The sequence below is a fragment of the Mandrillus leucophaeus genome, unplaced genomic scaffold (assembly GCF_000951045.1).
Source record: "Mandrillus leucophaeus isolate KB7577 unplaced genomic scaffold, Mleu.le_1.0 Scaffold639, whole genome shotgun sequence".
In the NCBI taxonomy this organism is placed as follows: domain Eukaryota; kingdom Metazoa; phylum Chordata; class Mammalia; order Primates; family Cercopithecidae; genus Mandrillus; species Mandrillus leucophaeus.
In genome coordinates, this window is record NW_012106908.1 from 1093170 (window position 1) to 1107585 (window position 14416).

At 46.1% G+C, this 14416-nt stretch overlaps 1 protein-coding gene across 1 annotated transcript in view; it reads left to right on the plus strand.

Annotated features, from left to right (window-relative positions):
* FSD2 (fibronectin type III and SPRY domain containing 2) overlaps positions 1-14416 on the plus strand; it is a 60513-nt gene that overhangs the window by 37428 nt on the left and 8669 nt on the right. Inside the window, exons 7-11 of the mRNA XM_012000674.1 lie at positions 740-886; positions 7665-7820; positions 9987-10121; positions 10874-11024; positions 13861-13994. Of these exons, the coding sequence (XP_011856064.1) occupies positions 740-886; positions 7665-7820; positions 9987-10121; positions 10874-11024; positions 13861-13994 (723 nt within the window). The remainder of the gene's footprint in view (positions 1-739; positions 887-7664; positions 7821-9986; positions 10122-10873; positions 11025-13860; positions 13995-14416) is intronic.

Below are 14416 nucleotides of genomic sequence, written 5' to 3' on the forward strand. Positions count from 1 at the left end.
TTTGTTCTTGTTGCCCAGGCTGGAGTGCGATGGCGCGGTCTAAGCTCACTGCAACCTCTGCCTCCCAGGTGCAAGTGAGTCTCCTGCCTCAGCCTCCCAACTAGCTGGGATTACAGGTGTCCCCACCATCCTGGCTAATTTTTTTGTATTTTTAGTAGAGATGGAGTTTCACCATGTTGGCCAGGCTGGTCTCGAACTCCTGACCTCAGGTGCTCTGCCTGCCTTGGCCTCCCAAAGTGCTGGGATTACAGGTATGAGCTACCATGCCTGGCCCTGGTTTCACATTCTGCCTGTGCCATTTACAAACCTTGTGACTGCCAGGAAGCAGATACAAGGAGACCCAGAGTCCCATGAGCAGCAACTTGAGGGCACCTGACCATGTGGAGAAGCCCAGGGAGTCTGGACCCTCGGTACATCTTGGGCCTGGAGTGACTTGAGAGTGGGAACTCCCAGGTTAGCACCTAAGAGATCTTCCAGAGGGTGTGGTTCTGGATCTTGTTGGCAGATCGCCCCCACCAACGCTCTGACATGGCCTTACCCTTTCTCCTCTCCCTCAAAGGCACAAACCAATCCCACCCATCCCCAGTGATGACCCCTAGGTCAATCTCCAAAAAAGATGGTAGATGGCAGCCAGCAGCTGTTTGTAACTACATGAAAGTTCAGCAAAGAGCCCCTCTTCATTTATGACAGTGACTCAGCACTATAGATATACACTAAGGAGAATGCCCCTCCATTCTAGTCAGTGTGTCTTTTTATACCAACAGACTCGGGAAATTCCTGAAAGCAAAAACAGACGTGGAAATCTCTGCACAGCCTGAGTTTGAAGACCAGACCTTGGATTTCTCTGATGTGGAGCAGCTGATGGGCTCCATTAACACCATTCCAGGTGCTCACCTGTGTGTGTACTTCATGGCAAGCTCAGACTACCCAGAGCGTTTTTCTTTCTTGTGATGAGAACACTAAACATGAGATCTATCCTCTTAACAAATTTTAAAGTGTACAATACAATATTGTTAAGTACAGGTACTGTGTTTGTACAGCACACCTCTAGAACTTACTCATCTTGCATAACTAATCTTTGTATCCATTGAGCAACAATTCCCCATTTCCCCTTCCCCCAAGCTCCTGGCAACCACCATTCCGTTCTCTGCTTCTAAGAGTTTGACTGTTTTATATACCGCATGTAAGTGGAATCATGGAGTACCTGTCCTTCTGTGACTGGCTAATATCACTTAGCATAATGTCCTCAGGGTTCATCCATGTTGTCACAAATGGTAAAACTTCCTTCTTTGTTAAGGCTAAATAATATTCCATATGTATACACACACACACTTTTTAAAATCCATCCATCTATTGATGGACATTGAGGTTGTTTCCATATCTTGGTTATTGTGAATAACGAATGCCGCAATGAACGTGGAACACAGGTATCTTTGAGATCTTTATTTCAGTTCTGATGAATACATACCCAGAAGTGGTATTACTAGATCATATAGTAGTTCTGATATATATATAAATATTTTCAGAGACAGGGTATTGCTGTGTTGCCCAGGCTGGCCTCAAATTCCTGGGCTCACATGATCTTCCCACCTCAGCCTCCTGAGTAGTTAGGACTACAGGTACACACCACCACAACCAAATTATTTTTAATTTTTTGTGGAACCACCATACTGTTTTCCATTGTGGCTGCATGATTTTATATTCACACCAACAGTATATAAGGGTTCCAGCTCTCCACGGTCTCACCATTTGTTACCTTTCACTTTTTTTTTTTTTAATTGAGACAGAGTCTTTCTCTGTCGCCCAAGCTGCAGTACATGGCATGCTCACTAAAACCTCTGCCTCCCGGGTTCAGGTGATTCTCCAGCCTCAGCCTCCCGAGTAGCTGGGATTATAGGCACCCGCCATCATGCCCCGCTAATTTTTTGTATTTTTAGTAGAGATGGGGTTTCACCATGTTGGCCAGGCTGGTCTTGAACTCCTGACCTCAAATAATCCGACCACCTTAGCTTCCCAAAGTGCTGGGATTACAGGCCTGAGCCACCACGCTCAGCCTCCTTTCACTTTTTGACAATATCATCCTAACAGGTATGAGGTGATATCTTGTTGTGGTTTTGATATGCATTTCCCTGATGACTAGAGATATTGAGTACTCTTTCATATACAAGGTGACTATTTATATGTCTTCTTGGGGAAATATCTATTTAAGTCTTTTGCCCATTTTTTAATTGGTTTGGTTTTTTGCTATTTAATTGTAGAAGATTCTTATTTTTTTATATACTAGTCTCTTATCAGATAAATAATTTGCAAATATTTTCTTCTATTCTGTAGGTTGTTTCTTCACTCTGTTAATGGTTTATTTTGCTATGCAAAAGCTATTTTAGTATGATGTAGTGCCATTTACCTATTTTTTGTTTTGTTGCTTGTGCTTTTGATATCAAATCCAAGAAATCGTTGCCAAGACCAATGTCAAGAAGCTATTCACCTGTATTTTCTTTAAGGAGTTTTACAGTTTCAGGGTTTTACATTTAAGTCTTTAATAATCTATTTTGAGTTTACTTTTGTTCTGGTGTAAGATAGGGATCAAATTTCATTTTTTTGCATGTGGATATAGTTTTCCAAATGCCATTTGTTGAAGACATTATCCTTTCCCCATTGTGTGCTCTTGTCACCCTTAGAAAGATCATTTGGATGGGTTTATTACTGGGCTCTCGATTCTGTTTCATTGGTCTATGTGTCTGTCCTTATGCCGGTACCATACTGTCTCAATTACTGTAGCTTTGTAATATATTTTGAAATCAGAATTTGTGATGCCTCTAACTTTGTCTTTACCAAGATAGCTTTAGCTACTTGGGTTCTTTTGTGGTTCCATATGAATTTGGGGATTTTTTTTTTATTTCTGTAAAAACTGCTGTTGGGGCCAGGCGTGGTGGCTCATGCCTGTAATCCCAGCACTTTGGGAGGCCGAGGTGGGCAGATCACGAGATCAGGAGATCAAGACCATCCCGGCTAACACGGTGAAACCCTGTCTCTACTAAAAATACAAAAAATTAGCTGGGCATGGTGGTGGGTGCCTGTAGTCCCAGCTACTCAGGAGGCTGAGGCAGGAGAATGGTGTGAACCTGGGAGGTGGAGCTTGCAGTGAGCCGAGATCGCACAACTGCACTCCACCCTGGGCAAGAGCGAGACTCCGTCTCAAAAACAAAAACAAAAACAAAAACAAACAAAAAAACTGCTGTTGGGATTTTGATAAGGATTGCCTTGAATCTGTAGATCATTTGGCATAATATGGACATTTTAACAATCTTAATTCTTCCAATCTATGAATGCAGGATACCTTTCCCTTTTTTGTGTGTCTGCTTCAATTTCCTTCATCAGTGTTTTGTAGTTTTCAGTATACAAGTCTTTTTTTTTTTCAGACAGAGTCTCTGTCTGCTCCAGGCTAGATCACATGTTAGGCCACAAAACAAGCCTTAACAAATGTAAGAAGAATGAAATTGTATCAAGTATCTTTTATTGTTATTATCATTACTATTTTGAGATAGGGTTTTGCTCTGTTGCCCAGCCTGGGGTACAGTGGTATGATTGTGGCTCACTGCAAACTCCAACTCCTGGGCTCAAGAAATCCTCCCGCCTCAGCCTCCCAAGTAGCTAGGACTATAGGTCCATGCCACCATACCCAGCCAATGTGTTCAATTTTTTTGTAGAGATGAGTTCTCACTATGTTGCCCAGGCTGTTCTTGAACTCCTGGTGTCAAGTAATCCTCCAACTTCAGCCTCCCAATATGCTGGGATTACAGGCCTGAGTCACTCTGCCTGGCCTCAAGTATCTTTTATGATCACATGGTATGAAACTAGAAATCAATAACAAGAAAAAATTGGAAAATTCACAGATATGTGGAAATTACACAACACACTCCTGAGCAATCAACGGGCCAAAGAAGAAATCAAAAGGGAATTTTAAAAATCTTGAGATAAATAAAAATGAAACACAACATACCAAAACTTATGCAACACAGCAAAAGAAATACTACAATGGAAATTTATAGCAATAAGCACCTACATTAAGAAGAAAGATCTCAAATAAACAACCTAACTTTACACCTCTAGGAACTAGAAAAAGAACTAGCTAAGCCCAAATTTTGCAGAAGAAAGGAAATAATAAAGATTAGAGCAAACATTATAAGAAATGTCATATATGACATCCCACAGCTAACATCATACTCAATGGTGAAAAGTTGAAATATTTTCCTCTAAGATCAGGAACAAGACAAAGATGCCCACTCTCAACACTCCAATTCAACATAGTGCTAGAAGACCTTGCCAGAGCAATTAAGCAAGAGAAAGATAGAAAGGCATCCAAATTGAAAAGGAAAAAGAGAAATTGCCTCTGTTTGCAAATTATATATATAAAATATATATACATATAAATACACATATATATACACACATATATACACACACATATATATATATATATTTTTTGAGACGGAGTCTCACACTGTTGCCTGGGTTGGAGTGCAATGGTGCGATTTCAGCTCACTGCAACCTCAGCCTCCTGGGTTCAAGCGATTCTGCTGCCTCAGCCTCCCGAGTAGCTGGGATTACAGGCACCTGCCACCACGCCTGGCTAATTTTTTATATTTTTAGTAGACACGGGGTTTCACCATGTTGGCCAGGCTGGTCTCAAACTCCTGACCTCGTGATCCACCTGCCTCGACCTCCCAAAGTGCTGGGATTACAGGTGTTAGCCACCATGGCCAGCCAGATTATATGATTTTATTGTAGAAAACCCCGCAGAACCCCTGAGCTTTGAGTAGGAAATGTCGATGTCTGAAAAAAATCATAAAGATTTAGAAAGAAGGCCAGGCGTGGTGGCTCACGCCTGTAATCCCAGCACTTTGGGTGGCCGAGGCGAGTGGATCATGAGGTCAGGAGATTGAGACCATCCTGGCCAACATGTGAAACCCCATCTCTACCAAAACTACAAAAATTAGCAGGGCTGTGGTGGCATGCATCTGTAATCCCAGCTACTTGGGAGGCTGAGGCAGGAGAATGGCTTGAACCCGGGAGGCAGAGATTGCAGTGAGCCGAGATCACGCTACTGCACTCCAAACTGGTGACAGAGTGAGACTCCATCTAAAAAAGTATTTTTTCCCTCAAACTTCCTATTTTTGTCTTTATGGCTCATAAGTGAGAACAGAGGCTGACCTCTCTGAGGTTCCTCCTGGGTATCTGTGTTTAGCATCGTGGCTAAGAGATGGGCTTTGGAATTCTATGGATCTCGTGAGAATCCCAACTCTGCCACTTCCTAGCAGTGTGACTCTGGACAATTCACCTAACCTCTCTGAGTCTTGGTTTCTTCATCTGTAAAAATGGACATCATAATACCTCATAGGAATATGTCAAGAATTAAATGAGATAACTTATGTACAACATATTACATGGTGCCAAGTAGCTCTTTAAAGTATTATTGTGGGCCAGGCATGCTGACTCACGCCTGTAATCCCAGCACTGTGGGAGGCTGAGGTGGGCAGATTGCTTGAGCCCAGGAGTTTGAGGCCAGCCTAGGCAATGCAGCAAGACCCCATCTCTACAAAAAAAATCTTAAAAATTAGATTGGGGTGGCAACGTACACCTATAGCCCCAGCTACTTGGGAGACTGAGGTAGGAGGATTGCTTGAGCCCAAGAGTAAGGCTGCAGTGAGCTATGATTGCCCCACTGCACTCCAGCCTGGGTGATAGAGTGAGAAGCTGTCTCAAGAAAATGGAAGACAATAAAATATTATTATAATTACTTATTTATAAGGATAGTCTGTAATTCCTCTTTTTTCAACTGCTTGCTTTCCCTTTCTCACCAACACTGAACAACATGATTGTGGACAATGTTGTGTATACCATTTTAGGTTTTTCCTTGCACAGTATTTTTGTTATAAAACTTGAGTCATTCTGTTTTGTAATCTGCTGTTTGTAATATGCTCTTTTTTTAGCAAAACAATTTTGATAGATATTTTCTCACCCTGATAAATTCTTTTATAATATCACTTTAGTGGCTACATACTTTAATTTGTTTATTTAATCCTCAATTGTTAGATACTGGGGTGTTTCTAACTTTTTTTTTTTTTTTTTTTTTTACCATTGTAAACCATACTGTAATGCAAATCTTTAATCATAGATGTTAGGGACCATTCTTAGAATCACTGGGTCAAGGAGAGATTTCATGGAGCTATGATGTCCATTGGATGGTTCTTTTCCCCATCTAGGAATGGTGCTGCCCAAATAATCAGGCTTAGTCATTGGGAAGGAAAGGCACTATTGCCCAAATCCGTGCTTGAGAAGCAGAGACATTTTTCTTCACTTCGCTGTGTCCGGATCTCACATAAACCATCACCTTCCTGCTTGCATCTAGTGCTTCCTGAGGGGTTAAAAGCTCCCAGAACATCCATTTTCTTACACTGCATCTCCAGGTGAAGCTGTATTTGACAGTGTCTAGCAGGGCATCTGTTGAGCACCCTGAACTTTGTCATTGGGGATATAAGTTCTTTGTCTTCCTCCTCGCCTCTGTCACGTTATGATCTTTCAGCTCTGGACCAGAAAGCAAAGGATGAGCCAAAACTAATTCAAACTCCTTTAAGTTCAGCTGTGCTCTTACATGGGTTGATCAATTTCAACTTTTGAAACTAAGGATATTAAAAGTCTGGGATGGAGGGAGATGCTGCCATGGGAGAAGAATTATAGAGGAAAGGGCCGGGTACAAGTGGCTCATACCTGTAATCTCAGCACTTTGGGAGGCAGAGGCAGGAGTTCACTTGAGGTCAGGAGTTCAAGACCAGCCTGGCCAACATGGTGAAAACTTGTCTCTACTAAAAATACAAAAAGCTAGCTGGGCATGGTGGTGTGCACCTGCAGTCCCAGCTACTCAGGAGGTTGAGGCACAAGAATCGCTTGAATCGGGATGTGGAGGCTGCAGTGAGCCAAGATTATGCCACTGCACTGCAGCCTGGGCGACAGAGCGAGACTTTGTCTCAAAGAGAGAAAAAAGAAAGAATTATAGAGGGAAAACACCACTTGTTCTTATTCTTGGTTGTGTGGGTGAGATTGTATGGGGGTGGGGAAGATAGAAGTACTCACCTACAGAGAAGAAAATAATTAGCTTAGTAGATGGACTCTAAAGAAGTTGGTTCTGAAAAGCACAACTGGGCCACCCCAATGTTCTCTCACTAATGTGGGAGATGGTCCCTGGATGCCCCCTTTTCCCACACCATCAATGAAAGCAGAGCCTCCTTGTTGAAGGCTTCTTTCTCTCTGCTGAGGCAGCAGTGCTGTGATCCTCGTTGTCCTGCGTCTTTAAGTGCCACAGAAGGGCCAGAGGACCCACAACCTGGAGCAGGACTCCCAGTCTATGCCTTAGTCTGAGTCCCTGCCACCGACCCCTGCTCCCTAAGCTCATCTGCACTTGTCAAAGCAAGAATGAATATACTGGTTGTATTTTGCAGACTCATGTTTGAGAGGCTGTGTGTCCCCATCCTTGTCTACTCTGGACTTTCTCTTCCATTCCCAAAGGCTGTGGCTTCACTGGGGGATCAATGGTCATGGGAAAGGGGCCACTCTCACCCCACACCTCTATTAGAGGTTCCTCTTTTTTTTTTCTTTTCTTTTCCTAGCTCCTTCTGCTCCAGTCATAAATCCGCAGGCCCCTAACTCAGCCACAGGTTCCTCAGTCCGAGTGTGCTGGAGCTTATACTCCGATGACACCGTGGAGAGCTATCAGCTGTCCTACCGGCCAGTGCAGGACAGCTCACCTGGGAAGGACCAAGCAGGTGAGGCTCTGCCGGGAACATGCTTATGTTCATGGGAACAGTTCAGGCTCCCCAGGGACCTGGGCCCTGTCTTCCTGGCCGTTGGGATAGTGGAGACAGGATGGGTCTACACGTGCAGAGGATTGGATGCAGGCAGGTGAGCAGGGCAGAAAGGGTAGCAAGGCATGATGGGGCCTGACTGGGGAGGACGGTAAGGCCAGGTGAAGGGGTCTGGAGCGTATCTACAGCCATTGGGTCAGAGCTGTCCCTGGGACCAGTCTCTGGCTGCACTGTGTGCAGGAGGGACCAGGGGCGCCCCTTGTCAAGGAGGTTGGGCTAGCTGGATTCTAGCTTGTCCTGGCATCTAAGGGTCAGGCTGGTGCTCCTCTCACAGCAGCCTTGTGCTGCAGGAGGAACTGGAGGATTCATCTGCAGACCCCATGAGAGGTGAGGGGGCCTCTGCAGCCTGGAAGGGCTGCTGCTGATCCCAGGTGGAGACAACTCCTGAGATGGCCCCCAGCCTCCACTCTGGGCAGCTCTTGGCCAACATCCTTTTCCCCGGAAATAGGACTGTCTGGTGTGGGGTTATAGCTGGAGTAGGGCCGCCCACACCACAATAATCAATAAGCCATTCTCTCTTAAGGAGCGAGGGTCAAACAACAGAAGAGCCCCAGCTAAGCATCTGAAGATTTCAAGAGATCAGGGCCAGCCTGACAGTGCCTGTCCTGGGCATGTGGGGTTGGAATGGGATTGCTGGAAAGAGACTTAGAGATCTCCGTTTTATAGACGAGGAAACTGAGACTCAGAGAGAAAGAAGCTGTCCGTGAGGACACAGTGAGTTATGGCAGAATGAGGATGTGAATCAGGTGTGTAGGCATCCTGCCCCAAGGTCTGCTCATTGTAGCAGACCATGCAGATGGAGGGCTGAGTTCCAGAAGCTGAGGATGGTGTTTCTGCCCAGGAAAGAAGGGGAATTCTTCAGAAAAGTAAGAGTAAATTTAAGCGATGATGAGGGAGGGTAAGAGTGGTCAGAATAAAGACTAAAGAGGACATGGAGAGGGGCGAGGAACTTTGAAAAGGGAGGTTGGGGACTAGGAAGTCAGACGTGATTAACCCCAGCTTTTGCCACAAATCAACCCTGCCAGCACCCCTGCAGATACACAGAAGCCATTGTATTGGGGCTGTGTTGTGGCAATCTATAAATATCTTTCAAACTGACCATTTTGCTATAAAGGAACTGATATCTGAAGGTAAATTAAGAGTTATCACTGCCTTTCAAGATTCTGGGGAAGTCTGGAGTTGTGTCAGTTTTTGCTGCATAACCAAACCCCCTCCCCACCCCCTACAACTTAGTGGCTTAAAATAACAAACAATTCTTCTTCTTTTTTTTTTTTTTTTTTTTGAGATGGAGTCTTGCTCTGTTGCCCAGGCTGGAGTGCAGTGGCACAATCTCGGCTCACTGCAACCTCCGCTTCCCGGGTTAAAGTAATTCTCCTGCCTCAGCCTCCTGAGTAGCTGGGACTATAGGCAAATACCACCACGCCCAGCTAATTTTTTGTATTTTTAGTAGAGATGAGGTTTCACTATGTTAGCCAGGATGGTCTCAGTCTCCTGACCTTGTGATCCGCCTGCCTCAGCCTCCCAAAGTGCTGGGACTACAGGCGTGAGCTACTGCGCCCGGCCCTATTATTTAATTCTGTGGGCTGGCCAAACAGTTCTATTCTGAACCACCTTGGGTAGGGCTGGTTGGTCTAGGATGACCTCATTTACTTGTCTCAGATAGGATAGCCAGGAGGACTTGGGCAGCTGGGGTCTCTCTCCATGTGGTCTCGCATCCTCCAGGAGGCTGGCTTGGGCTTGCTCACATGGTAATGGAAGCGTCCCCAGCAGCAAGAGGGCAAGCCTCTGTGCACCAGCACTTCCCACGCCTCTGCTTCATCATTTGCTATTGCCTCATTGACCAAAGCTAGTCACACAGCTAAGCCCAGTTTCAAGGAATAGAGAGAAGGAAGGAAGCTCTGAATGGAAGGAGCAGCAAAGTCATGCTGCAGAGGGAGTGCATACAGGGATGGGAGGAATTTACAGCCAGTTTTGTAATCTACTACTGTGGGATTCGGCATAATGAATTTGGAGCCACTTGGCCAGTTTTTAGGGTTGAATTCTTATCTTTTTTTTTTTTCCCCCTAGCATTTACAGTGACCGTCAAAGAAACATATTGCTCAGTGACAAACCTTGTGCCAAATACCCAGTATGAATTTTGGGTCACAGCTCACAACAGGGCTGGCCCCAGTCCCTCTAGCGAGCATGCAGTGTACATGACAGGTAATGGGCTACTCATTTCCTATGACAGGACTTTCAGTCAAGGGGACACAGGAGTCGTGGGTTTCTAGACAAGGCAGAGCTCTTGATTTCATTTGGAAGGGTAGGAAGAGCTGTGTACATTTTGTTTCTTCTATTTAATACACCAAATCTACATGCCTAGTTTGACAGTGACATTTTTTTCTTTTCTTTTTTTTTTTTTTTTTTTTGGGGAGATGGAGTCCCGCCCAGGCTGGAGTGCAGTGGCATGATCTCTGCTCTCTCTGCTCACTACAACCTCCGCCTCCCAGGTTCAAGAGATTCTCCTGCCTCACCCTCCCGAGTAGCTGGGATTACAGGTGTCTGCCACTTCTGGCTGATTTTTTTTTTTTTTTAAATATTTTTAGCAGAGATGGTGTTTGACTATGTTGGCCAGGCTGGTCTCGAACTCCTGAACTCAAGTGATCCACCCGCCTCGGCCTCCCGAAGTGCTGGGATTACAGGCGTGAGCCACTGTGCTCAGCTGACAGTGATATTTTCTGATGGTTGGTCTCAAAATATAAAAAACTGCCACTCTCCGTCACACTGACATTTAAACCTTGCAACCATCTTCTACTCCAGAAACATCTGGAAGGGATTCCCTGGTTTGCTTTTGATTGCACTGAATCTCTTCTGTGGGAGGAAGAAGGTGGCTGTGATGTTTGTCCGTGGCTCTGAACAAAATGACTGGAAATGAACCCAACAGTTGTTCATCTCTCCCTTTCTCCCACATTTAGCGCCTTCTCCCCCCATTATAAAAACAAAAGAGATAAGGAGCTGTGAAGAGGCTGTGCTGATTTGCTGGGAGTCTGGGAACCTGAATCCTGTGGACTCGTACACTGTGGAGCTGACCCAGGCTGAAAGTCCAGAGGCCTCAGGTGTAACTGAGTGAGTCATAAGGGCATTTGCTGGGCACGAGAGCCCTGACACCTGATACAGTGACATGGCTTAGGAAGTATATGGAGTCTGAAGAGAAGGTTGGCATTTTTGATACACAGGAATCTCAATTTTTGGTTGCTTAGTGTTCATGAGAAGTAGCTGGAATGGTATTATTGAAGGTGAATGATGAGTGAATGAATAAGTTGGTTGAACCTCAGGTTTTGTTGTTGTTGTTTTAGCTGAAGTAAGGTTTCCCATTCATTCATTCATTCAACAAGCATTGAGTGCCTGGGTGGTGTCAGGTCCTGTGCAAGGCACTGGGAACTAGATGGATAAATTTCCTGCCCTAATGGGGCTGACAGTCTGGTGGAGAAATAGACAAAAGGCAAGAAAACAAACCAATGTGCAAAATATGCAGTGCTAGGAAGGAAAAAGAAATGTAATAAAACAGAGAGTGGTGGTGGAGGTGAGGATCCACTTTGTATAAAGATGATGTTTAAACTGAGACCTGAACAGATGGGAAAGACTGAGCCCCAAGAACAGTGAATGCAGGGGTGCTCCAGCAGGAGGGGGCTGCATGGACACACACCCTGGGGGCAGGAGTGAGCAGCTGGAGGAACTGAAAGACCCACCTAGCTGGAATTCAGAGAGGAGAGGGTGAAACTCATAGGCGAAAACAAAAGAGATCACAGCTCAATGTACAAAGAATGTTTCATCTATCATAGAAGACTGTCTGGAAGCTCATGTTCACCCCTCATTCTCTGAGAGCTGGAGGGGTTCACAAATTGATAAGGGTTGGACTCAGTGACCACAAGGGCTCACAGAACCTGAGTTTACAGCAGCCTATGATGGAGGAAGCATAGGTTTACCTCTGGTTTACAGAAGCTTGTGAAAGGGGATGAACCAGCCAGGCAGGCCAGCACCAGCCACCAGGACCAGGGGCTCCCCTGCTGTGGAGCACAGGGTTGCACCTACCTGGAGCTGGAGAAATGAAGAGGGATTGGTGTCAACTGTTACGGAAGCAGATTCTTCTATGCCAAATGCCAGGTTTGAAACATGGCCATATGCCACCCATCCATCTGTTCCAGGTGGAATCTGCATGTCCATGGCCACATGGAGGCTGACCTTGGTAATCCACTGTGGGGATACTCAGGAGTGGGGCAGGGTGTCCAGTGGTTCTGGCCATCCTAATGGTTCAGGTTTCCTTTGCAATTTATGCTGATACTTTAGGCGCACTTGACACCTGGGATCAACTCACAATGATGAGGTCACCAGAGGGCTGGTCAGTAACCTGAGAGATGACCTTAGAGCTGTTGCATATTCTTCCAGTACAAATCCAATCATGGCAGCCCATGGCTGAAGAAAAGGCAAAACTCGTTCATAGGCTCTGGCCCCTTCCTGCCTCTCCAACTCCTCTCACACCAGCTCCCCTCCCTCTAAAGCTCCCGCCACATTGGTCACGTTTCAGTTCCTCCTACTTTTCACACTCCTTCCTGCCACAGGGCCTTGGCACATGCTTCTCCTGTGAAGGAGACTCCTCTGTCCCTTTTTCATCCAGTTACCTCTTCAGCATTCTTCAGAGCTCTGCTCAAAAGCCATCCTCCCCCCACCATTATATGCTATAGCACACTGTCAACTTGTCATGGTTACCATCTTACATTCCTTCCAGTGATTGCTTGAAGAATGCTGCTCTTCCCATCTAGACTGGAAGCTCTATGAGGGCAGGAACTACATTTGGTTTTTCTGAGGGCCTCCCTATACAGTGCCTGGAACCTAAGGAGTTTAGTTAATATTTATTGAATGCATAAAAGTGCCCCTCTGGCCCAGAGCTGCAGCCTGAAGATAACCTAGACAACCTGGCCTCATCTGGGTGAGGATGTTGTATTGGTAAATGGGCCTCATCCTAAAGACTTTTCTTGCCCACTGGACTGACATGGGGTTGGCAACTGCAGCAATATAGGCAGTGGCAATTATGGGCTTATATTTCTGTATAGTACAATTTAAATACCTTGAATTATTTCCAATAGGCAGCTGTTCTCAGTGGGTTAATAGCAGTTAACCCTTTCAGCTCTAGTTAGAATAATTTGTTCATAAACATGAATCAAGGACCTTCTTTTTTTTTTTTTTTTTTTTTGAGACAGAGTCTTACTCTGTCGCCCAGGCTGGAGTGCAGTAGCCTGATGATCTCTGCTCACTGCAACCTCCAACTCCCAGGTTCATGTAATTCTCCTGCCTCAGCCTCCTGAGTAGCTGGGATTACAGGCATCTGCCACCACATTTGGCTACTTTTTGTAGTTTTAGTAGGGACAGGGTTTCACCATGTTGGCCAGGCTGGTCTCAAACTCCTGACCTCAAGTGACCCACCGGCCTCAGCTCCCAAAGTGCTGGAATTATAGACGTGAGCCATCGCACCCGGCTGAAGTGAGGGCCTTCTATCGGCCCAGCACTGTACTAAGAATAGCAGTACTCAGCCCCTGACCTCAGAGACATTATGATCCTAACAGACAAACAGAGACACACTGGATTCCACTGCATGCACACTCCATGATGCAGTGTTAGCCATATGCCAAGCGCGGTGCTGGGTGCCTGGGAAACCAGAATGAGGGACTTGGAGAGGAGACAGCCACAAACACAAGAAGTAGCAATGAAGTGAGAAGAGCAGACCAGAGACTGTGGGAGGGAATGCCAAGGGGCAGCCAGCACTCCTGGCTGTGCTGCTGTAAGTGTGGATCAGAGGACAGGGGCGCAAGAGTGAGTTAAACCTTCCAGCTTTGAAAGGGATGCCTGGTGCTTGGGCCCAGGTGTCCTGGCCCCATTCTGACTGCAGCTCTGCTTCCTTGTACAGGTCTGTTGTAGGCATCCCAACCTGCGAGTCCCTGGTGCAGCTGCAGCCGGGGCGGAGCTACATTATCTGTGTGCGAGCCCTCAACACGGGGGGCCCCAGCGTGAGGAGCGAGCCAGCTACAGTCCACACCATAGGTCTGTGCCCCAGCCCACATAGTCTCTGGGACCCAAAGTGGCCACTCTGTGGCAGACCCAGTGATGCTATGACTGCACTGGGAAATTGATGAATATGCACAGATATGGACATGTGGCAAGTCAGCCCAGAAGGAGTTCAGGGGTGTCCCCCACTGCCCTAATTGCAAGTCAAATGGATCATTAAGAAGTCCCTCAGGCCGGGCACGGGGGTTCACGCCTGTAATCCCAGCACTTTGGGAGGCCGAGGCGGGCGGATCACGAGGTCAGGAGATCAAGAGTATCCTGGCTAACATGGTGCAACCCCATCTCCACTAAAACATACAGAAAATTAGCCGGGCGTGGTGGCGGGCGCCTGTAGTCCCAGCTACTTGGGAGGCTGAGGCAGGAGAATGGCGTGAACCCGGGAGGCGGAGCTTGCAGTG